Source organism: Fusarium coffeatum, assembly GCF_003316985.1.
Source record: "Fusarium coffeatum strain FIESC_28 chromosome Unknown BRIP53273_contig_106, whole genome shotgun sequence".
Classification (NCBI taxonomy): domain Eukaryota; kingdom Fungi; phylum Ascomycota; class Sordariomycetes; order Hypocreales; family Nectriaceae; genus Fusarium; species Fusarium coffeatum.
In genome coordinates this window covers 1-24,878 of record NW_022157899.1, presented here as the reverse complement: position 1 = coordinate 24,878, position 24,878 = coordinate 1, and the positions used below count along the sequence as shown (strand labels likewise).

General features: G+C 47.6%; 12 protein-coding genes across 12 annotated transcripts; 6 read left to right on the top strand and 6 right to left on the bottom strand.

Moving 5' to 3' along the window:
- Positions 1-1,081: 1,081 nt before the first annotated feature.
- FIESC28_04812 (uncharacterized protein) lies at positions 1,082-1,987 on the top strand (the record flags this gene model as incomplete). Its single annotated transcript, XM_031158959.1, has 1 exon — positions 1,082-1,987. The coding sequence occupies one exon, from the start codon at positions 1,082-1,084 to the stop codon at positions 1,985-1,987; it is 906 nt and encodes a 301-aa protein (XP_031016911.1).
- A 1,728-nt stretch (positions 1,988-3,715) lies between these two features.
- FIESC28_04811 (uncharacterized protein) lies at positions 3,716-5,266 on the top strand (the record flags this gene model as incomplete). Its single annotated transcript, XM_031158958.1, has 1 exon — positions 3,716-5,266. The coding sequence occupies one exon, from the start codon at positions 3,716-3,718 to the stop codon at positions 5,264-5,266; it is 1,551 nt and encodes a 516-aa protein (XP_031016910.1).
- Positions 5,267-6,073: 807 nt separating this feature from the next.
- FIESC28_04810 (uncharacterized protein) lies at positions 6,074-7,052 on the bottom strand (the record flags this gene model as incomplete). Its single annotated transcript, XM_031158957.1, has 3 exons — positions 6,074-6,247; positions 6,307-6,856; positions 6,964-7,052. The coding sequence occupies 3 exons, from the start codon at positions 7,050-7,052 to the stop codon at positions 6,074-6,076; spliced, it is 813 nt and encodes a 270-aa protein (XP_031016909.1).
- Positions 7,053-8,106: 1,054 nt separating this feature from the next.
- Positions 8,107-10,037, bottom strand: FIESC28_04809 (uncharacterized protein; the record flags this gene model as incomplete). The annotated part of the gene is made up of 2 exons (XM_031158956.1): positions 8,107-9,237; positions 9,285-10,037. 2 exons carry the CDS (start codon positions 10,035-10,037, stop codon positions 8,107-8,109), a joined length of 1,884 nt encoding a protein of 627 aa, XP_031016908.1.
- Positions 10,038-12,229: 2,192 nt separating this feature from the next.
- FIESC28_04808 (uncharacterized protein) lies at positions 12,230-13,647 on the bottom strand (the record flags this gene model as incomplete). The annotated part of the gene is made up of 2 exons (XM_031158955.1): positions 12,230-13,423; positions 13,486-13,647. 2 exons carry the CDS (start codon positions 13,645-13,647, stop codon positions 12,230-12,232), a joined length of 1,356 nt encoding a protein of 451 aa, XP_031016907.1.
- Positions 13,648-14,589: 942 nt separating this feature from the next.
- On the top strand, positions 14,590-15,574 carry FIESC28_04807 (uncharacterized protein; the record flags this gene model as incomplete). Its single annotated transcript, XM_031158954.1, has 2 exons — positions 14,590-14,806; positions 14,862-15,574. The coding sequence occupies 2 exons, from the start codon at positions 14,590-14,592 to the stop codon at positions 15,572-15,574; spliced, it is 930 nt and encodes a 309-aa protein (XP_031016906.1).
- Positions 15,575-15,939: 365 nt separating this feature from the next.
- On the top strand, positions 15,940-16,527 carry FIESC28_04806 (uncharacterized protein; the record flags this gene model as incomplete). Its single annotated transcript, XM_031158953.1, has 3 exons — positions 15,940-16,026; positions 16,085-16,228; positions 16,279-16,527. 3 exons carry the CDS (start codon positions 15,940-15,942, stop codon positions 16,525-16,527), a joined length of 480 nt encoding a protein of 159 aa, XP_031016905.1.
- A 575-nt stretch (positions 16,528-17,102) lies between these two features.
- Positions 17,103-19,107, top strand: FIESC28_04805 (uncharacterized protein; the record flags this gene model as incomplete). Its single annotated transcript, XM_031158952.1, has 6 exons — positions 17,103-17,340; positions 17,414-17,594; positions 17,654-17,870; positions 17,923-18,213; positions 18,262-18,978; positions 19,030-19,107. 6 exons carry the CDS (start codon positions 17,103-17,105, stop codon positions 19,105-19,107), a joined length of 1,722 nt encoding a protein of 573 aa, XP_031016904.1.
- A 158-nt stretch (positions 19,108-19,265) lies between these two features.
- FIESC28_04804 (uncharacterized protein) lies at positions 19,266-20,233 on the bottom strand (the record flags this gene model as incomplete). The annotated part of the gene is made up of 2 exons (XM_031158951.1): positions 19,266-19,925; positions 19,979-20,233. 2 exons carry the CDS (start codon positions 20,231-20,233, stop codon positions 19,266-19,268), a joined length of 915 nt encoding a protein of 304 aa, XP_031016903.1.
- A 1,012-nt stretch (positions 20,234-21,245) lies between these two features.
- Positions 21,246-22,664, top strand: FIESC28_04803 (uncharacterized protein; the record flags this gene model as incomplete). Its single annotated transcript, XM_031158950.1, has 1 exon — positions 21,246-22,664. One exon carries the CDS (start codon positions 21,246-21,248, stop codon positions 22,662-22,664), a length of 1,419 nt encoding a protein of 472 aa, XP_031016902.1.
- Positions 22,665-22,964: 300 nt separating this feature from the next.
- Positions 22,965-23,417, bottom strand: FIESC28_04802 (uncharacterized protein; the record flags this gene model as incomplete). The annotated part of the gene is made up of 1 exon (XM_031158949.1): positions 22,965-23,417. One exon carries the CDS (start codon positions 23,415-23,417, stop codon positions 22,965-22,967), a length of 453 nt encoding a protein of 150 aa, XP_031016901.1.
- Positions 23,418-24,228: 811 nt separating this feature from the next.
- FIESC28_04801 (uncharacterized protein) lies at positions 24,229-24,519 on the bottom strand (the record flags this gene model as incomplete). Its single annotated transcript, XM_031158948.1, has 1 exon — positions 24,229-24,519. One exon carries the CDS (start codon positions 24,517-24,519, stop codon positions 24,229-24,231), a length of 291 nt encoding a protein of 96 aa, XP_031016900.1.
- Positions 24,520-24,878: the final 359 nt, after the last annotated feature.

Here is a 24,878-nt window from a genome sequence, read left to right as displayed (position 1 = left end):
AAGTCATTCTAAGCGACGTTTCTTCAACGCTTACAGTAGTTCTCTTTCCCATGCACATCTTCCATGCAGCATCAGATTATAATGGATGGGCAACTTCTTGATCAGCTACTGGAGATCAGTCCCAGACAAGACTAGTGGGATAGTCAACCCTGTTTTCAACCTTGACATCCCACGTTTTGTATCTGGGCATCGCGATGACTCTCTATGATCTTGATAATAAATTATTTAGAACCTTGTGTTCACTAGAACAGTGATGATGATCAAGTGTTCCCGTTCTATTCCCTTACTAAAGCAGCGGCTTGTTCGTTCTCCGAGCTCTCGGGTCAAAGGACTCCTTGTGACAGGTCAAAGTGGAGGAGCTGAAGGGCGAATGCAACTGTAACTGTGAACATGATCTGATAAATCATGAATCTGGAATGTAAGCAGAGACTGTGCAGTAGAATGGACCGTCCATTTGTAGGGTGGCTGGGATTAGCGAATGAAGTTCCAGGCGTAGATTCATCAGGTTTACAACAGAAGCTATATGTCAAGGTTAAAGATACTGCTTGCCCCAAAATCATTAAACATCTTGACCAAGAGAATATTGAGATGCTATTGGACACAAGTCTACACTGCCAACTCGTGATGGTTGTTGTCTCGATCTGCCTCGGCTATTGTCGTGACAGACGATACCAGGTTACCCTGGATAGTCAAGGTACAGAAAGCACTGGTATTTTGTGACAGTGGACTAGTCAGTGTAAGCTTTTCAACTAAACATGAATTCCTATATATCTGTTCTCCATCAAATACCTTGTCGTGTTACCTTCTATTTACAGCGTTCGTTGGGAGTATCTCTCAACAAGCCCATAGTATGGATAGCGGTGTAGACCAGCCCAACCCCTCCTTATCCTCCTGTACAGCACATGCAGTACATGACCCATAACTAATAATCCCCTCCACACAAAAAACACCACATATCAGAGCCCAGTATGAACAATCCATAGTCTCTAGAAACCAAAACCACTTAATTTATCAGTCTTGACCATTCATCTTCCGTCTGTGCAGCCTCTTCTGCATACAGACACAGTTACAGCACAGCAAAATGCCCACTCTCAAAGCTCGCATCCTCAGTTGGATCATCTGGTGGTGGTTCAAGAGCACTTGGCAATCCGCAGAGGGCATCAACAACCGCATCGCCAAAGAGCGCAAACACCCTGAAAGGGTCCCTCCCAAGCATCTATACAAGGAGTTTGCTGTCGAGGATTACAAGAGGAAAGGCCATGTCGCTGACTACTCGGTTTACATAATCTCTCCAAAGACAGAGACACCTGCCCGTGGTCGCATCCTCTATCTCCATGGCGGAGGCTTCGTCTTTGACATCACCCCCCAGCATTGGGAGCTCGTGGCGCAGCTTGCTCGGCGTTTGAATGCGACTGTCACCGTGCCCTTGTATCCGCTTGGGCCAGAAACGTCGCTTATGAAAATGTACGAGGTTGTGCAGCCACTCCACGATGAGATGGCCTCTGCTCCAGATAAGACGCCTTTCTGGATCGTGGGTGACTCAGCTGGAGCCACTATGTCTCTCGTCCTCACCCAGAATGCAAAGCTGGCGGGTCGTCAGACTGCGCAGCGTCTAGTGCCTATCACGCCTTGCACTGATTCCAGCCTCATCAATCCTGACTTGCATAACGCCGCCCTTAAAGACCCATGGCTCGATGTCCCAGGAATTGCAGAGATCACAAGGCTGATCTGCCCTGAGATGAACACGCAACACCCCAACGTCAGCCCCATCTATGGAGATCTGAGGTTACCGGCCATGCTGGTCTTCGCAGCCGGACTAGATCTTCTGACGCCTGATACCCAGAAGATGGTTGAGATGGCCAAGAGGGAGGGTACCAAAGTCGAGCTGGTGTATGGGGAGGGCATGGTACATGTCTGGCCAATTATGCCCATCTGGGAGGGTAGACAAGCCGTCGACAAGATGATTCAATTTCTGGGTATTAGTTGACTGGTCTGATTTTTGGTTATTTGGCTTGGGTAACGGCGTTGGGGTTGGGGTTTGATAGTGCGGCGTGAGGATATACCCCCTGAGATGTGATGACGATGATGATGATGACTATAACGACTCTATATATGCATTTCTTATGTTATTATGATTGGTAAAGGTAAATTCAAGGTATATTTTGTGTCCTGGTTGTGATCAACCTGATGGTGACTTTCTGCATATGTCCATGATGGAATTACGACATGGAACAGGTATGTAAAATATATGGCCTTCTACTGTATGTCTATAACTTAGGCTATTATATGTGTATGCATGTTGTAGTACAGTCGGATACCAGCTCAGCCTTGCGTGCTCCATCTAGCGGTATGATATATCGTCGCACAAGATTATAGATCTTCAAGGCAAACAACATCCTGTAATCACAACAACAGACTGGACCAACATGTTGTTCAATTTGATACATTCAATTCCTCGTATATGGCACGTTGGCCAGCCATTGTTCATCGCTTTGTTCAATGCTCACCCTATATGACCAGTGGCATGTTCTGAACAATAGTATCTGTATCCCTGTGAACAAACTTCTGACATAATCTTCCAACGTCAATTCTAGTTCAAACTGAGAGCACTTGGATGTTGAAGTCCTTCTCGATAGAATCGCCGATTCATATCATTTCGATTGACCAAAGGCAAATGCTGTGACTCGACCCTACCTGTACTGTAATCCAATTGTATGATTCTACATAGATATCTATCACAAAAGAGAATCTGGTTGAACATGAAAAGTCGGTAAGGCTGTAGATCAGAGTGACAGCAGATGAAGCAGCTTCCCTTCAGTTGTGCAACACAATGTATAAACCGAACTGCGAGGCTGAGGATATACACTTATACCAAAACCACACGTCAGACGGGTTGCAGTATCTAGGTTCTGACTTGATCAAATCAGTAATTCCCGAGACAAGGATTGAACCTCCTATTTCGCAACTGAGCAATCATCATATCAAGCATTGGCCAATACATTCTCTATGCCCAGACCATATCTTGGTAAATCTGGGTAAATGCACCACCGGCCAACTGCAGCGTCCCAAAAGGGAATCTTTCCAGCATCGTTCCGACGGTTGATATACCCCCTTCTAAGACTTGTTCGCCACAGCCTTGGGGACTCGAGAAGGCTTGAGGTGCCATTGCATCTGTACTGCACTGATGACTGGATAATCAGCCTGATTGCTAGATTCCATATAAGAGACTTCGTCCTGTTCTCCAGTTCGGCCCCCAATGGATATCTATTCCATCAGGAACACTCCGTTATCCTGTGCCACATGTGAAGTGTCCGACCGAGCATCAGTTTAGATCCTTCGAACAGTAAATGTAACCAGAGAACGCCCCCACTGAAAGTTGGAACGTCAGTCCTGATCACCTTGAACGATGCGTATGCCCGCCGCAGTGCCAGTCACTTGCTGGCACTGGCATGGCAGTTCGGAACACCAGAACAACAGGATAGCTAGGGGTATTTAGTCTTCGTTTGTGACGCTGCCTTTTCGATCTTCTTCCTTTCCTCTTTCTCTTCATCCATCTTCCACATTCCACCCTCTGGTCTCTAGACTATAGTATCAACTAGCCTTTTGACCAATACACCTACTACCATCTTGACAACAACCTTCTATCCTGACAACGATCTTCATCGAGCTATCACACTCCTCTTTTTTGGAAACCTTCTTGGAAACATCCATCACAATGTTGATGTCCGCCCTCTCCGGGCTCGCAGCTATGTCTGCTCCGGCCTTGGTGTCTTCTCTCTTGATGGGAATGATCATCTTGTGCTTTATCATCCTTGGTATTGCCATCTTCAACATCTTTGTATACCCCTTCTATGTCTCGCCTCTCCGACATCTGCCCGGTCCTACCGACAACGCCTTCTTCCTTGGCCAGGCCGCAAAGTTCCTTCAGGTCCCTTGGTTCCCCGAACTCTTCTGCAAGTGGTCTCGAGACCATCCTGAAGCACCTCTTATCCGATATCTGAACTTCGCCAACGGTGAGACTCTCTTCGTCAACACCATGGACGCATACAAGCAAGTCCTCCAGACCAAAGCCTCCTTCTTCGTAAAGCCCGCCTTTGCTCGCCAGTTCGCACATGAAATCATCGGTGATGGACTTCCTTTCGTCGAAGGTAAGCTTCACAAGGTCCGCCGCCAGGCCATCAGCCAGCCCTTCTCGGCTCCACGCCTCAAGGCCTTCTTCCCTACTGTCCAGACCAAGGCCGAGCAATTGATTCGCGTTTTGACTCAACGACATGCTGAGAATGGCAACATCGAAATCGAGACCCATGTTTGGAAGACCGTCCTTGATGTCATCGGACTTGAAACCTTTGGCCTTGATCTGAACCATCTCGAATCTGACGAGTCTCCCTTGTTCGAGACCTTCACTAATATGATGCAGCCTTCTGCAGTCGGCCATATCGTCAACTATCTGAACTCTCTGGTTCCAGTCCGCCAATTCGTCCCTATCCAAGAATGTGTCGAGTTCTCTCAGAGCTGCAGCAAGGTCCGCGATTTCATCCATGGCTTTGTCAACATTCGACGAAACCTGAGCGAGAAGGGTCAATCCAACCATGGAGATGCTCTTCAATGCCTCCTGGACCACGACGATGCCGCTTGGAACGACGAAAGCATTGTCGAATACATCCTGAACCTCTTGATTCTTGGACACGACACCACTGCCTGCTCCATCACTTGGGCTATCCACGAACTCTCGCGCCGACCCGACGTTCAGCAGCGCCTTCGAGAAGAAATAATGGACCTGGACAACACTTGCCCCATGCCCTTCTTCCCCGATATCGACAAGCTTCCCTACCTGCACAACTTTGTGCGCGAAGTTCTCCGCCTCTACTGCGCAGTCGCCATGGCACCTCGCCAAGCCACTCAGGATGTCGAAATCGCCGGTGTTGTTCTCCCCAAGGGAACTGTCATCCAGCTCTCGCCTGCTGTCATGAACACTCACCCCTCCGTCTGGGGTCCTGACGCTCGAGACCTCAACCCTGACCGCTGGAATGATCTGTCGGGCAACGCTGCGAGTGCCTACGCATTTGAGACGTTCCACAACGGCCCGCGAATGTGCATCGGCAAGCAGCTTTCCATGATGGAGATGAAGGTCATCCTGGTCGAGATTCTCCGAAAGTTCAGAATCGAGAAGCCTGTTGGCGCCGAAAACAAGAAAGTTGAAGTCGCTGGCCCAACTTTCACTCTCCGCCCCAAGGAGAAGTTGGTTGTTCGCTTGGTGGAGTTGTAAGAGCCAGGTGTAACACATGGCTGAAGACACTCCCTGCATCATTGTACCATACCCTAGACTACACGACACAGCACACGCTTACGAGATACGATACCCCCCTTCCCCTTTGGATTGCCTACAGAATTAGATTCGCTGCGGAAAGCGAAAAACGAAACACAACACAAGAGATTGGAGATACGAGGCGTTATGAACAGCTTTATTAGATCTCGACCGAGTATAGACTACACACTACACAGATTGGACGACATGATAATACGAGAAAGCAAGAACGAATAGACATTGATACCCCAGGAAATATGTTAGGAATACACGGAGGATATTTGCTAGATGGATTGATAAACTGTAATTAGACAGTATTGAGTCGAAGAATAATTATGAGCAATTGATTTTTGCGAACCTTTGACAGTTTCTTGACGTGAGATTTGAAATGCATGCCCTTGTGATACCAACACTAATGCTTACCGTGGTCTCATCATCTGCCACCAAGCATGATTCTGAAAGGAACAATTTGTTTCTCTTAACACGCACAGGCAAATAAGTGAACGGTAGTAATGATTGCTTAGATTGTCATATCATTTAACAATACTACAAAAGAATTCGAGACGCCGAGCTATGCCAGATGATCCATCCATGGAACATATACCAACGCCCATAACTCCAGAAACACAATTGAAAAGATAGGAATAAAAGCTGTCGGGGCGTGGTTGTTCAAACCTCATATATTCTCCTCTGCATCGCATCGCATTGCTTTGCTCGTGCTCGTTATGCTCGCCCAGACCATGGTTGTGCATCTCAAGCTGACAAGCCTTACCAGTCAGCAGCCCAGCCATTGTTCTCGAGGAACTCCTCACAGGCTTGCTTCAACGCCAGATTTGGTCGCAACTCAGATGCAACGAGTGGCTCACGGGTCAGAGGATCGCTGGGGTGTCGTCGGAGGTGTTCCATAATAGATGAGCGCTCATATGACTTTCCTGTCTTTGACTAGATTATATGTCAGATCATGCTCTCGACGTATGTGTGCTTTCATCAGTAAAACTTACCACAACGGGATCAATCATGAAGCCAAAGCTGATATCGTCAATCGCCCAGTCGGGAACCTCTCGCTTCTTCTCATCGCCCGCCCTTGCTCTTTCAAAGATGTCCTTCATTCTCTCAATCTTGGCTTGAGTCTCCTCTTCGATTTCCTGCTTCTCCATTCCATCATCCGTTTCCGCAAGCGCAGAGACCTTCTCCCTGTTCAGAAGCTCCATCACCTCTCTTTCAAGGTCCTTAGCTTCGCGCATGCGCTTCTTCTCCATATCGTCCCAACGTTCCTTCTTGCAGCGCAAAACGAGTGCCGTCACAGCAGCGAGAGAGCGGTCGTTTGTAGCAGCGCATAGCTTGTGCGCGTGTAGTGCACTCTCTAGAGAAGCGTCATAGTCCTTGAGAGCCAGTTGCGCTTCAGCGAGATAGTAACGAGCTTTCATATTATCAGGCGTAAGCTGCAGGCAAGCCTCGCAGTCAGTAATAACTGAGTCCCAGTAATTCAACTTGAGACGGGCCATGGCACGATTGGTGTAAAGTGCTGGATTCTTGGGGTCGGCGATGATGCTGTGGGTGGAAATGAAATATGTCAGAATGGATATCACCCAGCTTATTTCTCCCGGCGCCGATGTTTGTATGGATGCATGATTAAGGTATATATGGGATGAGCTCACGCTTTGGAGTATAGGCTGTCAGCGCCGACATAGTCGCCTTGCACGAAACATTTGTTCCCTTCTTCTTTGAGTTGAAGTGATTTGGACATGGCGGCTATGTCTTGAGTGTATGAAGCGGTCAACTGTGATGAAGGCCGTTCGTTGTAGGCAATTTAAGATAATCGATGAATAGAGATACTAGCTCGGGCGCCTCGGATAAGTAGAGAACCTGCTACAAGCCTAGAGATTTATATATAAAGAACAATTGCTGCGTCGGTAAACAAAAAAGGGAAGAATATCGGCGCTCAAAGCTAGGTGCTCAGGTCTAAGTGATGCTGTGGACGTAAAGGTAAGTGGTTAGTGCCTCAAATCTATCTGGCCGGGCGAGAGATTGACAACGGGCGAACTACAATGACACCATGGAATGTTGGATTGTTTTACATGGGAAGGACCCTGATTCTAGGAAGACTGTGATTGGATTTCTAAGCGCGTCTTTCTTGGAAAGTTCGAGAAACGGGCAGCGGGCCTGGACTGGGCGGCTGGGCATTTATTACTATTACAGCATGACCGCCCGACAATTGCGGGGTGATAAAGAGATCAATCAAATTGTTGGGGTTTCATCATGACACTCAGTTCTCATGATATGGAGCCGGGTACCTATCCGTGCACCGAGTCAGGTTACACAACACAACACACATAGCCTAAAGTCTGGGACCTTAGCAGGACATCGATCATGTAATCAGATAACTATTGTTCGTATTCTCTTCAGCATATCTCATATCTCACTATCGCATTCCCATAAAACATGTCTTATCCAGTGTCCCACAGCATACACCTTGAACAACACTTAAACCTAGTACACCTAAGCTTTATTCGTCATGTCGTGTTCCTATCCTCCACTAACTCGGCCATCCATGTTCCACAGCAGTTTTGTATATACAGGTAGTCATTCATCAAGCTCGCGCTGTCCCAAAGACATGTCTATACCCTCCCACCCAAGAGCGACGACCTCATACAAGCGCTATGCAACCGAGAGCCCTTGAACAAACCAAACAAGCTACGTTACCCAGAAATAAGACCAAAACCAACAACGCCGTGCATATGCATATTTTCCCCAGCTCATAATCCCATCCCAAAAGCCCATTTTACCCAGCGGATTGGTCCCTATCGGTAGGCTGGTCCGGGGGGTGGGCTATCGTCCTTGACGAGTCCGGCCTGCTCTTCCTCCGTTGGGTCCTCGACATGCGACGTTGATCTAGACGATGAGTGAGGTCGCCTAAAAACATTGTGGAATGAAAACTGACGCCGTGTGATTTCGGGAGGTTGTCCATGAGGCGGGGGCGTCGGAGGTGCTAGACTGTTACCACTTCGGAATGACGCCCCTCGGTACTCAGTGTCCAGACCATTGAACGCGTGTTCGCGAGTTTGACCGTAGTAAGCGGTATGTTCTTCGTCGGCCTTGTCCCGGGGGACGGCAATCTCGGTTAGAGGGACGGGAGGCATCGGGCTCCGAGGACGGGGCTTATCGTCTTCGTGATCGTCGTTGGCGTGTCGTCCAGAGAAATTGGTAAAGCCTCGGGCTCGGCCCCTAATAGTCCCGGCGATACTAGAAAAGAGTGTGTTCGTCTCTTGGCGGTTATCGTCGTCGCGATCGTCATCGTCATCGTCGACCGAAGGGAATTGGGACATGCCTAGTGGTGGGTGCTGTCTGGGACTGCTTGGCCTAACGGCAAACCGGGGAGAGATCGGGGGTATCTGCGGGGGAGGAGATGTTACGGATCCTGCTCTTGAGCTGCTAATTGTTCCGGTTCGTCCAGTCCGGAAAGTCATTGTCCTTCTCCTTCTCAATCCATCCCATTCCCACTCTGGCTGCGATCCATCCTCACGGATAGGATCCATGGTTTCCATCATCATCTTTTCCTCGTGGAGTCGCTTGAGCTCTTCGGCCTCCATTCTAAGTCTTCGCTGAGAGATCTGTCGCACAATGGCAGCTGTTCCACGGATGGCGTCGGCCTTGGGATCCGTCTCTGGCTGCTCCTGTTCGACAATGGTTTGGATCTGGTCGAGATCACCATTGAAGATAGCAGCATCAGGCACATCCTTTGCTGATTTCGATATTTGTAGTAATACTACTCCAGAGCAGATGGTCAAGAAACCCAACACCACGGTCACAATAGACTGGACAGAGCCCTTAAAACCTTGGTAAAGGATCGCTGATGTGATAATGGTAGTACTGGTAAAGTAGACGTAGTATGTCGGAGTAACAAGAGCCGCGTTATAAATGTTGAGCGCTTTCTACTACAAGTTAGCAAAGGAGAAAAAAGGGTTATCGGGTTTCGTACGTTGAGATAAATGATCTCTGTCAACAGTGTTCCAATGACAAAGACAAACAGAACCCATAGGAACCACTCCTTGTACTGAGGCTTGCCTCCAATCCAAGCAATGATGGCAGCACCCAAGCCCTGGGTCGATGCGACACTCAATCCACCAATCCAACTGCAGATGGAGATGTAGACCAACATGTTCTTGTTACCATATTTTGGCGCAACCCAGATAGCAGTGACCGCAGAACCGACTAGAATGATGCCAGCATAGGTGAGAAAGCCTGGCGTTATGAAGTAACTTTGCATCTGCTGAATATCGCTGACGGACGACGAATGGGGCGCATTCATAACAATGACGACCGAGCCAACGATACACAGAAAACACCCAACCTTTCCCACCAGACTAAGACGTTCCTTGAGAAAGATACTCGAAAGAATAGCTGCAATAACGACGGATAGAGCTCCCAGAGGCGTAACGAGGATAGCATCGGTAAAAGCGTATGCGACAAAGTTGAGGATCTCGCCAATGATCATAAGAATCATACCCGTCCACCACCAAAAGTTCTTGAGGTATCCGTATCCTTCTCCAGCAACCTCATTGTATTTCTCGTTGGCACGCAATAGACCGAACTTCTTGAGGACAAAGGATACACCAATGAAGACGCCAGAACCGACAGCCAAACCAATACCAACGGGTTTATAAAATCCAGGTCGGTCGCCCGAGTCGCCGCCTCCTATACCACCGCTCCTGGCGAAGATATCGGCGTCCATTGCAATATACAAATCGAGGTTGGGGTCGAGGCTTAGCGGGAGGAGGGGAAAGCGAATCGAAGCGGGAGATCTAGACGTATGCTTAGGACCACATGTGCGATGGTGACAATGGAATCGGTTGTGGCAGCGACGAAGGACTTTTATATATCAGGGGTTATTCAAACAAACTTTACAACAAGACGATCAGGTAAGAATCAAAGAGACGAATAGGTGTGCACCGGCAAAGGTAAGAGGAATATACAACAAAAGAGGTAGAAAGAAACCAAAAAGTGTATGTATGTAGAGTAAAGGCAGAGTAAAGAAACCTTGGAAACGGCGTTGCACACACCAGGCCAGATTAGCTCAAGCTTGTGATGAAAGAGAGATCCGATGTGGATGGGCGCTCCTGAGACAAGCATCCACCATGTACAGGTACTTGGGTACGCCTAATTAGGCGCTGTCCCCGCTGCGACCTGGGCCTACCCTACCTGCACCAGCTGCCAACTTGGAGCGGCCCCCAGCCAACCACTGAAGGAAACCAAAAACAACAAGCTTCTGCAGCCAGGGAAAGTTCCCAGTCCATTGGGCGATCTTAACTGTTTCCAACTCTTTGTCAACACCAACAAAGACGACACTTCACGGACCGACATGTCACTGGCTTCCTGACATGCAAACAAGACCAAGAAAGGAGCTTATGCCATCAATTACAACTTCCTTGCCTGTCATTACTTACGTAGCGGGGGTCTTCCATGCTTTTCTCACCGAAATATGCAGCACCTACAGGGACAATATAGGTCATCACCCGCGCAACGACCCATGGCTCTTTGACCAACGGGCGCTAAATCGCTATAAACGTCAGCATCGGAAACCTATGACACCAGACTCTTCCAACTTGATTGTTGGGACCTAAAGCCCAAAATATTTGATAGGGGTCAGGTCTGATATCGATCGATGCACTGTTGACCTGCCCATCTCGGTAAGCCCTTGGCGCAGCACTCAAGCTTCCAAAGTAGAGGTACTTGATCCTCCCCTCGGCCCAATGTAATGGGATAAGCCACTTACGGGTGGCTCGCGATGACGACGAAGCATTGCGCAGCTTGTGGTCAAAACGTTCATTGTCTTTATTGTCCGTCCACTGGGAACGGAAGAATTGTCATCGAGAATCAACAACGATCACTTTGACAGTCTTCTGTATCCCGTCATTGTAAGGTTGACCGATAAACAACAGATGTCTCACTGAGCTGATGGTGGCTACAGGCTGTAGGCCAAGACGGACTCTATTCAAGCGCATCCACAAACGTGGGGTGGTTGTTCGGCACTAAAGATCTAGACTCTCTTAACCTTGGCTCACTGAACAATGGGCCCTTTTTTCAGCTCTGAACCTTCTGTCTGTTCAGTAAACATGAACTGCATCTATGAAACTCCGTGTCCATTGGAGTTAAAGATGTGGTCAGCATTGTACAGCTAGAGCTCCCGAACATCCGGTTCAATCAACCTTAATAACGCTCGCCATCAAAATCTTCGTGTCGCATCTCTAGTCTCTCACAGCCAGACAAAGGTGGGTAAAGACGATCCTCTGGTACTATTTCTGTCTCAGTAGCGACGACTCTGCATGCACGCGACTCAGCCACATCCGAATGCACACGCATGGTGTTTCAAGATATGTCTCTTCTGTTCCCACTGATCGACATCCAATCAATCTGTATCCAAAGTTGCATTCTTTTGCCAGGGCTTTAATCGACAGATTTGAATCAGCATCTAGGGTTTTATGGTTAAAAGCTGGGGCAATGTCTAGGGTCCTGATATGATATGCACATCGTTTAAGGCTGATGATGGATTCTGTGCAGTTTTGTGAAGACAAGCTTGAGAAGATGGGTTTTAGTTTTGTTTGACCGCTCTTATGATGAGCAGATGCTCTAAAGTTTTGAATGATGATAGTACCATCTATTCATGACTCTGTCACCAGACCGTTGTATGGCGTACGATAGTCTCGTTCAACGGTCCGTTTATTCTGCACATCTGGGGCGTTGCAAAAGTCAAACAATATCGGGTGACTGAATACTTGTGCTAATCCATACAAAATTATTGTCGCTTCCTATCATTATCAAGGGGTATCTCGATCTTAAGTTCGTAAATGCATCATGCAACCCAACCCAAGTTAACCAAAGGCAATCTCCCGTCTCTTTCTATAATATGTACCTTGTTATGCCATATTATTTCTTTTCAGCCTGAACAATCTCAGCCAGCCACCTGCCCACCTTTTCCTTAAGAGGTAACTTTGATGCTTCACCAATTTGAGAGACGTACTTCTCCTTCAGCATCCGTGATTCCTTCCTGGCCTCCTCTGCTGCTTTGCGAGCTTTGAACCTCGCCATAGCCTCAGCCTCTCTCTGGGCACGCCTTTCACGACGTTCCTTGATACGCTCAGGGGGTATTTCCTTTCCGGTAACGTTCCTGACCTTCTCCCAAAAGAGGTGGTGCTGAGCCTCGTCTGCTCTGCAAGCATTGTACATGACAGCTTGTATGGGATGTCTCATCATATGATGGAAAACAATTTTGTACTCGCTGGTTTTGGCCGTCTTTGAGAATCTGAGACCCATGTCGATTCCAGTCTTGGCCATATCCTCATAACTTGGATCGCTGTAATTAAGACCCAAGATAAATTCCTGTGCCTCAGGATGAAGCTCGCTTATAGGAAGGCGACCAAGTAGACCTTGGAGATATGCAGGGAGCTGGGTATTTTGTAACTCCTCTTGCGGCGCCAACCATTCTGACGGGACCAAGGACCTGGTTTCCTGCCCCTTCAGGTCTGCATCATCCTTCTCGTTCGCGGAAGGCGCTAACCTTTGCCGCTTAGTCAATGGGACTTCGGTCGCAGGGGTTTCATCTTGAGTTGTGATAAGGCCTCGTTTTCTCGTGACGGGTGTCGGTGCATCTTTTCCGGAATCCTGGACCACGGGAGCTTTTGACGCGGCTAAAGGATCGATTTTCTGTCGTTTTGCAGCTTGTGGTCTTGGCGGAGGGCAGGGACTATCATCCCGTGGTAAGCTTCGCTTCCTGACGATCGATTTCGGCTCCTCATTTTCGACGGGCATATTGTGCACCAACAAAAATAACGAATCCCATTCGCTTCCATCATCGGATTCTTCAGTTTCGGATTCCTCTTCTTCCTCAGATTCTTCCGTCTCTTCCTCTTCATCGTCGTATTCCTCTTCAAATTCTTCTTCCTCCTCTTCCTCTTCCTCCTCGTCCTCCTCTTCTTCCTCTTCAAGCCCCTCCTCCTTTCTTCGCTTCTCTGCCTCTCTTTCTTCCCTGAACCTCTGCTTTGCTGTTTCTCCTATCTTTCGCAGTTCAGCTTGGTTTTTCCTTTGAAACGATTCGTCGTCTTCTTGTGCGTAATATTCCTCCTGTCAATAATTAGTCCCAAGCGTCCTAGGAAGGTCTGGTTAATTTTCTGGTGCATACGCACGTCTGAGATTTCATCTTGCACAAGCATCATGACGGCCAATAAGGTCAATTTTGTTGTGCGGTCGTAGTCATGATTAACAATGTCGTCGAGGACAATATCCTCGATCATCTGCTGATCAATCCCTGCGACTGAGGGTAGAGCGTCCCTCGGTAGAATCGACATCCTTCCTGCTGTAATTTTGGTCGAATAAGTATGCAAAATTGTGTTGATGTCGACGTCAAAAAAGGTCAGCCGCTGTTTCTGCTCTGTCCTCAACTCCTCTTCCCGTCCAGGCCGATAAGGCTCGGTATAGTGAGCCCGACTAGTGGGCCTTGACCAATGGGAATCATTCTTGCAGTGGTCTAGACCTTTGGACCATCTGTCGAGTGAGTTGAGTGAGTGTTACTGGAGGTTTAATAATCCGAGGTTGCTATAGTTAGTACTGCAGTGTAGATCTTAACGCGTATTGATTGTTCCGCACTCGACAACGCATCGCATTCTTCATCCCGGTATCCATAGAGGCTTAGAGAGACATGCGTTATATGTCAGTTTTCCATCAATAGGCTCTCGCCCTTTTCTATCCAATCGCCAGAGGGATAGAGGATTTCCTTCCGGACATTCTTTAACTCTTTGTCTTTAGTATCCATAATTTAGGCTATGGACCCTGGACCGCCCTACGCTTAGACTGATCCTGAAATTACAAAGTCGCCTTTTGGCCAGGGGACAAATCCTTCGACCCATTTCACATGTAGTGCTGATGGGATCAGAGGCCGTGAGCCGCTCGCTGCCCTATGAACTAGTCGAAACCCTAGTCTGCAAAAGTTCTTTAGCTGTTTGAAGTCTATACAATGCATTGTGATAGTCGGAAACCTCTGTCCGAGGGCATTAATCGATGGTCCATTATAGAAGAGGAACCTGCAGGGGGTCCCTTTCATTCAAATGGAGTCGTTGATCGCCTTGACAATTTAGGTCCTCTAGTGATCCCTCGTCTTGGGTCATTCATGTCAATTAACTAACTAGCTTGTTGTTCCTTCGCGTCTTGTTTCGTCTTCGTCTTTGTCTTCTTGATCCTGAACTTGATCCTCTTATCTTATACTTATACATATATACTTATCATTCATAACAATGGCCAACAAGAACGCAAAGCACCTCGCCGAGGTCATTCCCCAATGTGTTGCTGGATGTTTCGATATTGGCGTGGCCGCAACTGGCTGTGACGATAACGACTACGATTGTTGGTGCTACAAAGCGAACCACCAGACCGTCGTCGATACAGTGGAAGTGTGTCTCATCAACCAAAAAAGAAGAACGCAAAAAGAATGTACCGACGATGAAATGTTCCGTAAGAAAATATGCATTTGCGATCACATGAGATGTTCTTGCTAACAAGCATCTAGAATATGAGAACAGTTATTGGAAGATTTGCGAACAATATTGGGAACCAACTGGAACTGCTACCGAACCAACCTCATATCCAACTGCGCCGGCGACCTCATTAGCGTCAACGAAATCTACCGATGCGAGTACAGCGACTTCATCAGCAGCCGAGAAAACCACAACTGAACTATCTTCATGGACCACCACCATAGCGACCCAATCCGGCGACTCCGAAGCAGCAGAAGCAACAGGTCCCTCAGAACCAGAGTCTACTTCAGGAGGTCTGTCGAGTGGAGGAAAAGCTGGTGTAGGCATTGGTGTCGCTCTTGGTGTTATACTCCTCGGTGTAGCTATCTTCCTCTGGCTGCGCGAGAGACGAAAGCGACGCAATATTGAGGAGAAGCTTCGAGTTGCCGAAGTCGAAAAGGCTGAAGCTGTACAGTCCGGAGGCTACGGCCCCCATGTTATGTACGAGATGGAGGGTGACCGACCTCACGCCGAGGAACTGCGCGGAAGTATGAGGACGCCAGAGCTTGGCGCAGAGCGAAAGTCAGATAGCGTGACAGAGGTTGCTCCTGTGAGTCCCTCTGATAACGACAAGGACTCGACATTCTCGAGTCGCAGCTACGAATGGCCCATTTCACCAGAGAGCCCCAACCGAGATGGGGCAGGAAACGCAGGGTCTCTGGGTGAAGTGAAAGATATAAATACGCCTAAACCACCTGCTCCTTGAGCGGGATTGGTTGTTTGATCTTTAACTACCTTCTTTTACGTTATATACCATCTTCTTATCTTACATAATTGCCCTTCATCACTACCTTTCAGCGTTTGATGAAAGAGCGTTTGACGATAGAAACAAGTCAAACAAGTTTCCCCACTGAGAAGCAAACGCTGTTATTGTGAATACTTGAGCACAGCAGTGACAATGAAAGTCAATCTTTGCTATTTCAGCGTTTGAAGACGAAATCCAAATATATAAACTCGTCTAGAGATGGAGTCTCTTGTATGTTGACTTGATCAACACAACTGTCGACACCTCCATCGACAGATCTTCCCTCGAACTACTACTTGCTTTCCCAACTTCTACAAGCTATCAACATGTCTGAAAGCGCTAAGATCAAGATCATGAACGAGGTCATCCACCGCCTCTGGGCTGAGGATCCTGATACTGCTCAGACCCTCAAGGTAAATATTACGGGAGTGTGATATCTGACAGCATAACTGACAATTCCTGTCTTGGCAGCGCTACATCAGTGAGACCGACCACATCAAGGACATCATGCAAGCCGTCGTTAAGGACATTGGCTATGCCATGAACGATCTCAACCTTCGTGGCGAGAACGCCGTTGCTCTCAACCGTTGCAAGTACGATCTTCTCCGTGCTGTTGTAAGTTGTTAGTGTCCCTCTTTAAAAATACAACGTTAACGAAGATTCAGGACGAGCACAACCGTCTCACTCGCGATGGCTATGACCGAAACTTCCGTCCCCGCCTCAACTGCACCGTCAAGAGTCTCAAGACTGTCGGTGCTGGTAAGGATGGGGCTTCTGGTGGCGGTAGTACTCAGCAGGACAAGGAGCCCATGATGGAAGTGACTCTTCGCTTCCCGGCCCGCGAGTACAACGACAGTCCTCACTGTCTTACTTCCGACAAGACCCATGTCTACATCATGATGAAAGAGCGTTGAATGGGAGGCTGTTCTTGACCTAGCTTTGGAGCTTGGGTAAAGAAAGAATGGGGGGACATTCAATGAATCTTTGACAATGAAACGAGAGGTATAGAAAAGACACAGGCAAGACTAGAGCAGCGGGATATTCTTCCTAGCCAAAAATGAACTTCATCTTTGCTTTAAAGTAACCAAAGTCAATTGTGTCTTGTTTGTGTTTGAGTTGAGTTTGCCCCCAGGTTAATTAATCTATGGCGGGGTTGTAGGATTCGTGAATATTGTATCGATGACGAATCTAACAACCTAGGTAGACAAGGTAAGAACAGTAGAATATAAGACATCTTACCTCTGTTCAAAATTCCTTCATAACCAAAAATTAGACCATACATGGCCAATATTAGTTAGGTACATTCATTTTACGGCAGATTGTTGAGATATTGGATAATACTGCTAGTGCTACTTCCGTTTGTTAGTCTCTCCACTCCACTATTTCCGTGCCTTCCTACAGTAACTCTAGCTGCGGCTCGATCCTGCACCTTTCTAATTTGCTTATCTTCCCTACAATATTTCCCGGAATCCTCAATGATTTATTCATCATGAGTGACGAAGAAATGGCAGCTATTTACATCCGTAGTGATGATGCTGGGGGCGATAATACCGCTATTGCCCCATTTAGCTGTCACCAGTGTCGCAAGAGCAAGCTGAAATGTGACCGTACAAGGCCATGCTGCGGTCGATGTCGCAAACAAAATTATGAATGTATCTACTCCAACTCTAGACAACCTTATCGAGCCAGAAATCGAGGACAAGTAAAAGATTTGGAGGCCAAACTTGGTAAGTTGCGGTTGTATCTATGGTGATAGTCAATGATTTATCAAGGTGCATTCACTAATCTCATTAACTTAAGAACGCCTCGAGCAAATACTGCAAGCGTCTCAAAAGACGAAAACGTCCTGTTTCGGTGATAGTCAGTACAGAGACGATGCTCTTTCACTTGCCGACATAACACCACCAAGCCAACCAGATGACCATGTTGCGCGGCTGGATCTTTCCGATGGATCGCTTCCTCAACATCTCATTGAAACGCTGTGAGTACTTCTTCACCGATTCTTCATAGCTATGAACTTATAATAACCATGCGGAATAGGATGAATATATACTTCGATAATATCTATCAGCCTCCGCCCATGTTACATCGGCAGCGTTTCATGACATCTCTCGTCGAGCCCGATCATATGAAGCCGCCAATGTGCCTTCAGTACATCGTAATGGCATTTGCTGCAGAGACCACCGATTCATACCGCCACCTAGGCACGATGCTTTACAAGCGTGCTAGAACGCTTCTACAAGAACATGAATTCGGGGTATGTTTCACCACGACAGATCACTGAACAGTAGTCTAACTCGGACATATAGGGGCTTGGAACCAGCTCCCTCTTGTTAGGCCATGTACAAGCCTGGGCACTAATGTCTTGTTTTGAAGCCGAACATACCATGTTTGCAAAGGCTTCCATCACTCTAGCATCCGCCTTTAGAGCTGCACAGATATTGAATCTGCATCAGGTCGATAGTCTCCAGCCATATGGGAATTTTGGAACGGACTGGATCGAGCTCGAGGAGCGTCGTCGCACGTGGTGGACCATATTCTGTTTTGACCGCTTTGTTTATGCAACAACAGGATGGCCGGCTTTGATCAATGATCAAAAAGTTAGTTTGATTAGTCAGGACTTTGGATAATAACTGACAACGGCATAGATGAACACCCGTCTTCCAGCTTCGGATGAAGCGTATACATACGGAATAGAGGAGCAACCGAAATTTCTCGGAGATCAACTTCTCGAAGCTGAACCACACTCGTCTTTCGCAGGCATGGTTCTTACAGCGCAGATCTTCCATCGAACCATAGAGCATAACAGCTCGGATCACAGTCAAGAGCAGTTTGCCAACGTTTCGAGCGATGAAGTATACTGGCAAAGACATCGAGAAATCGACAATGACCTCAAGTTCATGCTACTTATGTTACCAAAGACTCTCTGTCTTCCTGAAAACTACAAAATCCATAATGCCGTATTTGTCAACGTCATGCTACACACGGCTACCATATGTCTCCATAGAGCGGCATTGTGGAGGATGAAGTCGAATTTGCAGGGGCTGCCAAGTTATATGATTCGGTTGTCGCAAGACCGTCTAGTTCCGGCTGCGGAAGAGATTCTGAATATCTTCAAAATGGTACCAGAACTCGCAACGACCTTTGCCAATCCCCTTATCTGTTTCTCGGCATACATGGCCGCTTTGGTCTTCCTATCTAATACATCTCCTGTCGAACCCGATATACACAGTGAGGAAACTTTGGATTTCATACTAAGAATTATGGTAGCATTTGGGGATACCAATCTCGTCGCCAAAGCTGTGGCGAATGAAATCGTGAAAGAGATGAGTCAATGTGGCATTACATCTGCAAATATGTGCAAAGTAAGACATCGTTTTGTCTTGAGCCACCACGATACTGACAACTTGCTATAGGTAGACTTGCAGGACACAACCATCGAATTCCCACTGCTTGCCACTCAGCGACGATACTCTACTTTCCCGTTGGTTTGATATCTAAAGCCTCGCCGTCCAGTTAATAAGATTGCGTTCAAAATTAAGTGGAAGTCTGGTACGATTCTTGATTGGGTTTATTAAAAGAATCATCTATAACTGTGTTTATCAACAAGAAAGCGCATGCTCCGAAACAACTTCCAGGAAGCGGCGGGGAATCACTTGCGAGCAAAGTCGCTTTCCGTCTCGATCCAAGTGCCAAAGGTCTTTATCTCCGGGAAATCCTGTTTCAAGGCCTTCAAGTCCGCATCGAAACCAACATCGTTGAACCATTTGAACATATATCCCAACTCCTTGATCATGGCCATCATTGGGTAAACGATGAGACTATAGGCAGAGGGAACGTCCCGACCCGTCTTCTCCTTGAAGACCTGTTGGAATTCATCAAGCGTCAACTCGTCGCCGGCCAGTGATACCGCACGGCCCGCGTATCTCTCAGGGTGAAGGAAAGCCTCACCACCAGCGATTCCCACGTCGGTTACGGAGATAAACTGAATGGGTTTCGTCGGGACAGCTAGCTTCCAAGCTGTGATAAACGATCTTCCGAGGAAGTTATCGGTCAAGTTGTCCATAAAGGCGGTGGGTCGCAGGATGGTCCACTTCATATCGGTATTGGCGGTACGTGCAATAAGATGCTTCTCAATCTCATGCTTGGCTATGAAATGGGGAACTGGGGTCGGATTGTTTTCAGAGTCTTTGCCATGTCGATCAACTGAGGTGTAGACAAAGAACTTGACTCCGGCATCCAAGGCGGCGTCGACAAGACCTTTGCCTTGTCCAACCTCTCCACCACCTCCTTGATCGAAGCCTATGGGTGCCTATAGAGAACAAGTCAGTGGCTGCACGCTTTCGGAGGACGGAACATTATTACCTGGACACTGAACACTCCCCAGATAGGCTTGTCTGTAACACTCTTGGCCATTTTGAAGAGTCCAGCAGGATCAGCGAAATTGCCCTGAACAAGCTTGATGTTTGGTGATTTGGCGAGGAGCCTTTGAGCTGAAGGAGACTTGGCGTTTCTGGTGACGGCGAGAATCTCGAAGTCGGCTTTTTGCTTGACGAGTCTGTTGAGAACAGCACCGCCTTGCTTTCCGGTTGCACCAGAGATCAGCACTGCTCGAGACATTTTCGAATTTATTGGTGTTATTAAGGGTATTAAATCTGGTGATGAGATTTATTGTATAATTATGGAACTGAACTGAATTGTGAGGGTAGTGAAAACCATTATTGGTGTTCTACCAAGCTTCTTATATACAATCCTACCCCATACATTTACGTGAAGTGATCTGCGATCTTATCGCGATGCAATGTCGCATTGTACATTCGTTACAAATCATGGTGTATACGATGGCCGAATAGACCGAAGTCATGATGGATGGGACGCCGAGTGCACTAAGAGACGGCTTTGTAGACGGCCGAAAGTGGATCCCGGATTAATTTCGTGCTCCGAATTGTGCGAAGACCGCACCGATCGGAATAATCATCCAGACCCCGAAATATCAAGCCGGCCCGGAACATGAGAGACTGTGGATCTGAATGAGAGTGATGCCACCGATTAGAAACTGGTCTGAATGGTCATGATACAGGTGGTTCATTGCAGCTCTAGTAATCACATTCTTTTGGTACGCAGGTACTCGAATGGAGATGTGAATATCTTGAAGAGTTTTCATTCTCGTGTCATGGTCGTTCTATTTCACCTCAAATCGGCTTTATTATAGGACTACAACATTGTGAGCTCTACCCACGATCATATTCATGATCTGATAGATACTGGAGGATAGATAAAAATACATCTAATTGCAACTAGATCGGGCTACTTTCTGTTCTAGGCCTGGCTACGAGATATGGCAGATAAGAAATTCGAGATTCTATGATGGAATTTTTATCAAATCTATGATAGAACTGGTTAGGTAAAGTAATTGGGGAGACATTAAATATATATCTAGCAATTGATGTTGGCGCTTCGTTTCATGTGCTGTCAATCTTTCTTAGTTGTACTGTGTCTATACTGTGCTGCACTGGGCTCTGCAGTCCAAGGTCGGGAATTTGTGGATGCAAGTTGAAGCTTCACCCGAAACCAACTCTCGCGTCTTGTTGAACCATTGGGAGCTGGCCCGGCCCAGCATTACTTCCCAGCCATGTCTGCCGCTCTCTTCAGATCACGAGCTGCCGTCTCAGGCACCCGAATTGCCTCATCCGCCCGCCCTGCTCTCCCCAAGTCAAACGTCGTTCAGCGCCGCAACGCTTCGTCTTCTTCTTCCGCCGGTGACGGAGCTGGTCTCAGACTCGCTCTTTACGGCAGTGTAGCTGCTGCTGCTCTTTACGGCTCTTACCTCTACGCTACCGATACTCGAGCTTTCTTCCACCGATGGGTCGTTCCCCCGCTGCTGCGCTGGGCATACCCCGATGCTGAGGATGCCCACCATGCTGGTACCACAGCGCTGAAGGTGCTCCATGAACTCAACCTCAACCCCCGCGAGCGCGATACTACTCTCAACTCCCCCGACCTGGCCGTCAACGTCTTTGGAACCGAAGTGCAGAACCCAATCGCTATCTCCGCTGGTCTTGACAAGGACGGTGAGATCGCAGATGCGCTGTTTGATCTTGGAGCTGGTATTGTCGAGATTGGTGGCTGCACACCCCTCCCTCAGGAGGGCAACCCTAAGCCTCGAGTGTTCCGTGTCCGTAGCCTCGATGGCATGGTCAACCGATACGGTTTGAACTCCCGCGGAGCTGACGATATGGCCATTCGATTGAGGGACCGACTTCGACGATATGCCCGATCTCTTGGACTTACTGAGAAGGATGTTCTGAACGGAAACGCCAAGGTTCCTCCTGGAAGTCTGCGAGAGGGCCGACTTCTGGCTGTTCAGATCGCCAAGAACAAGGAGACAGACGAGCGGGATGAGAAGGCCATTGCTGAAGACTACGTCTATTGTGTGCGAAGACTCGCTCGCTACGCCGACGTCCTGGTCGTCAATGTCAGCAGCCCTAACACTCCTGGTCTTCGTGATCTCCAAGCCACTGAGCCCCTGACACGGCTCCTGAGCGCCGTTGTTGAGGAGGCTGCTAAGACCGACCGACAGCAAAGGCCTAAGGTCATGGTCAAGGTTTCTCCCGATGAGGATGAGGACACACAGATGGAGGGTATTGTCGAGGCTGTTCACCGAAGTGGAGTCGATGGAGTTATTGTTGGAAACACCACCAAGCGACGAGACGGCGTCATCCCCCCTGGTATTAAGCTTACCACTCAGGAGCGACAAAACCTCATGGAGACGGGTGGTTACTCGGGCCCTGCCATGTACAGCCGCACACTCGACCTCGTTGGCCGTTACCGCAAGATGCTAGACAAGCACTCTTTCAAGGCCAGCCTCGGCGCCAAGGGTGGTGCTCAAAAGGTCATCTTCGCCACAGGAGGTATCACCAACGGCGAACAAGCACGACAGATCCTTAACGCTGGTGCAAGCGTAGCGATGGTCTACACAGGAATGACATATGGTGGTGCCGGTACCGTCACTAGGATTAAGCAGGAGCTAAAAGATGGAGTGAAGAGTTAGACATGCTATAGCAAGCAACATTTCACGTTTTATTTGTTTATCACAAAAGGTACAAAATGGGACAATTTCAAGAGAGATAGAGTGATTCTTTTTCGACCTTTTTTGTGCTTTTATTGATTTTTACTACTAAACCAGAGCTAACAAATGTGCTTCATTCCTAATCGGAAACCAAGCTTACTCCGGAAACTTACGTCAAGTCAAGTCCGGCTTGTTTTGAGACATATCAACCTGAGAACAAGTCAGCTTTCCAATCTTTTCACTCAAAAACCGACCACAGGCGTTCAACGCAAGGCCGTCCATTTACGTCGTCTTCTGAAGATGTTTCTCAAGTGCATTGATGCACTGCTTAAGGTTGGCTCGGATGACAGTCCGCTCAACCTGAGTAGGCTTGAGCCACTCCACAGCAATGGCCTTGTCGACTGGTTTGACATCGGCATTCTTCTCGACCGCATGCCTGGTCTCTTTTATGTCGAAGGCGGCTTCCACTTGCTGATCTATAACCATCAGCCTGCCGAGAGTCGAATTGAAAAGAGCTCGTGTAGTATCGACTCTACGGGCGGTGTGGTAGGTCTCTTGGTAAACTTCCATAAGCTCACTGTGGAGGGAGGCGTTCTTCAGGCGCAGTCGGCCATTCTCAATCTCCAGATCTCTCAGAACTTTAGCCCTGGCAGCAGCAGCATCCTCCTCCCTCTGGGCATCCACCTTGGGGTCCTCCTTCTTGGGGAAAGAAGAGAAAATATTGAGAGAAGGCATGGTGGCAGGAAGTTGAGTGAAAGGGTATAGGTTTCGGTCGTTCTTGTTGCTTGCTGTATATCTCAAATCTGAGGGGCTGTAGTAGTGCAAGAACTTGGGTTTGTCTGAAGAAAAGCTGAGAAGAAATCGAAGCTTAAGATGTCAGGAAAGACCAGAGATACTTATATCCTTGGAAGATATGCGAACATTCATGTTCATTACAGCACTGAGATGTTCTATGTATGCAAGAGATATTCCACTAGATAACAACAGAAAAATAATAGGCATTGTACGAAGGTTGAATAAGAAGAAGTAGTGTTGAACAGCCGATTTGGGAACTTGCATCGCTTGGACAATGGTTGTTATCGTACGAATAGCCCTTTGTTCCAACCGAATGGCCAAGGTTTTGTAAGTTTCATCAACAACATAATTGTAGCTATACACGTTGGATGAACACTGTGATCTACCCTCTTATGGCCAACATTCACTTTGATAATGACGGGGCCGAGAAGTACGAGAGTGTATAAGATTGCCAATAGTATTTTATAAGTCTAACCAAGTCATAAGACTTATTATGTAACTATCTACAGAGACTTCCCGCAAAGAAAAGCACTTAAGTGAAATTAAAAGAAGTGGCCCGATGGTAGGTAAGCGCAAAGGATGGCGACTTTGAGCTGACAGTACCCCCACAACCATTCATTCTGATCTCAGTAATGCGGCGAGTTGATAGCGATGTTGGTCGTGTTCTCGTCGAAAGCAAGTCTGTTCTGCCTCATTATCAGTCCATGTTCAACAATAGTATTGTGGCCATTGTCTCACATTCTAGTGACGCCTAAGTAAGATCATCAACATTATCAGGGGTCTCGGCAGAAGGCCGGACCATATCTCGAATCTCTTTGTAAGTGTTGAAGGTGCGCATGTGCCAACAGGCTTCGAGACTGATGTACTTTATGAGGTTGTCCACGTTGGCACACTTTTGAGTCTGTGACTGGGGTACATGCTCTCGGACTTCGGTGAGCTTGTTGAGAGTCACCATGAGTTCCTCAATGTGCAGCTGGATTGTTTCCAGAAAGCTTTCGAGAAGTGGAATGTGGTGAGAGTCGATGGTGATGGTTTTTGGCATTCTGGCTTGATAAGGTGGTCTTGACTCGAGAGATATTAGGATGGACTAGATGCCTTGACACAGGAGACGGTAGTATCTGGAAGAGAGAATAAATAGAGAGGTAATATGACGACGGGTTCTATATAAATGTCTATGATAGTGCAATGCAACTTCATTCACATTCTTGACCTTGTTACACTGAATGTTTAGATGATAGCATAAAGATGCCTATGCGCACGGGTAGCTACAGTCTCTATAAGACAATCAATCATCTGCTTGGACCGGAAGATAGACATATAACCGTGTCAAGTATACTGTAGAAATCTTTAGTTGGATCACCAAAAGCAGTAGCTACCTTAGGACCTAAGGTGGTTTATCTT